The sequence below is a fragment of the Bison bison genome, unplaced genomic scaffold (assembly GCF_000754665.1).
Source record: "Bison bison bison isolate TAMUID 2011002044 unplaced genomic scaffold, Bison_UMD1.0 scf7180017610720, whole genome shotgun sequence".
NCBI lineage: Eukaryota > Metazoa > Chordata > Mammalia > Artiodactyla > Bovidae > Bison > Bison bison.
The window spans coordinates 1-1,558 of NW_011439965.1; the positions used below are offsets into that span (position 1 = coordinate 1).

Consider the following 1,558-nt stretch of genomic DNA (forward strand, 5'->3'; position numbering starts at 1 on the left):
AGCGCATACCTCCTCCTCCAGCCAGAACCCGGAACCTCGGTCCGTGCGGCGACCCCCGTGAGTACCCACAGCTCGCAGCCTGTGCTGCGTCAAGAGCCTGCAGACGCAGCGAGCGCATACCTCCTCCTCCAGCCAATCGTTGTATTGCACGATGGAGGCCATGGCCACGTCGGCGCCCTTCATGTAGAACGTGATCTCTGCTGTGGACTCGTCCTGCAACGAGACATGCCCGCTGAGGCCAGGCTGCCTGGACGGAACGGCTGGAGACAGCAGCCCCGGGAGTGCCCTTCTCCGGGCGGGCTGCTCAAACACCCCCTCTGCAGGGCCAGGTCCTCCCTGGGCGCCCAGGCCAATCGCAGCCGAGGCCACGACGGCAGCTCGAGAGGTGCTATGCTGAGGCTTCTGAAGTAAAACCTGTACACACACATGTGCCTGGGACTGCAAGGTAAATTCTCTCAAATTTTCATAGTTTGAATGAGCTTCTAGTTTAGCCAACATCCAAGATGTATTTGTGGTATTTGCTAGAAAAATTTGACAGCAACTTCATGGTCATAAGCCAGTCTTCAGGTAAACTCTTCAGCGGCTACTGCAGTGGAAAACAAAGATGCTCGATGCTCGAGCTGATTTCAAAACTCACCAGTAACACCTTATACTCACTCTGCCTTAGTCGTCACGACCACTGGAGCATAAGTTATCAGTCTGAATTTTGGGACAAGCATAAAGCCCTGCAAGGAGCCTTAGCGGCCCTGCAGTGAGCAGAGCCGACTCTGGCTGGGGCAGGGGCGGGCATACCCTGACGATGACCCCCATGCGCTTGCTCTCCGACGTGAAGGGGAAGGTCTGAAGGATGCAGTAGGTGAGGATCTGGCCGCCGGGGGTCCGCAGCTGCATGGACGTGAGGTCTCTGCTGACCAGCGTGAGGCCGACGCTCTCTGTCCACTGCACCAGGGCCACCTGCAGGGGACCCGTGAGGTGTGAGGCTACCCGAGGGGGACTGGCGAGGTGTGAGGCCACCGCTCCCTGCTGGGGGAGCGTGTCAGGCCAGCATCAGCGAGCTCGCTGAGACGCCACCAGGAGACAAAGCTGGCCCTGCTTGTTCTGAGGCCTTTCTAGGGGACCCTGGCCGCTCCAGGGTCCAAGAGCATGTGAACATGACACAGTGAGTCACCGTGGAGCTGGAATTAGAACCCGCCTTCCCCGGATTTCCAGCACGTTACTAGGATACTAGAGAAGGCCGGGCCCTAACAAGATGCTACAAGGATACAGGACTATAATTTAGAGCATCAGTGATGTTCCCCAAATTATAGCATTCAAAAGGGACACATGGACATCAGCAGAGGCATGTCAAGGGGGGCAAGTCAACTACCCCACAGCCTCATGCAAACGAGAACTGAAAGTGAAACTCCATACACGTTCCTACACAACCTCTTTGTATCTGCACGTGATCCGGACCCCAAGGTTCTCCTTCAGTCTACGCAGTGAAAGGTTACCATTATATCCTGACCTATAAATTGTATCTTCCTGTGAACACCCTATCATCTCGTTGGGCCCACTGCAG

At 56.2% G+C, this 1,558-nt stretch overlaps 1 protein-coding gene across 1 annotated transcript; it reads right to left on the reverse strand.

The window, feature by feature from the left end:
* Positions 1 to 9: 9 nt before the first annotated feature.
* LOC105004102 (probable phospholipid-transporting ATPase IIB) lies at positions 10 to 1,548 on the reverse strand (the record flags this gene model as incomplete). Its single annotated transcript, XM_010861670.1, has 2 exons — positions 793 to 1,548; positions 10 to 213 (listed from the first exon to the last, which is right to left on the reverse strand). Coding segments are annotated over exons 1-2 (303 nt in total), but the record flags the coding sequence as incomplete, so codon positions are not given.
* Positions 1,549 to 1,558: the final 10 nt, after the last annotated feature.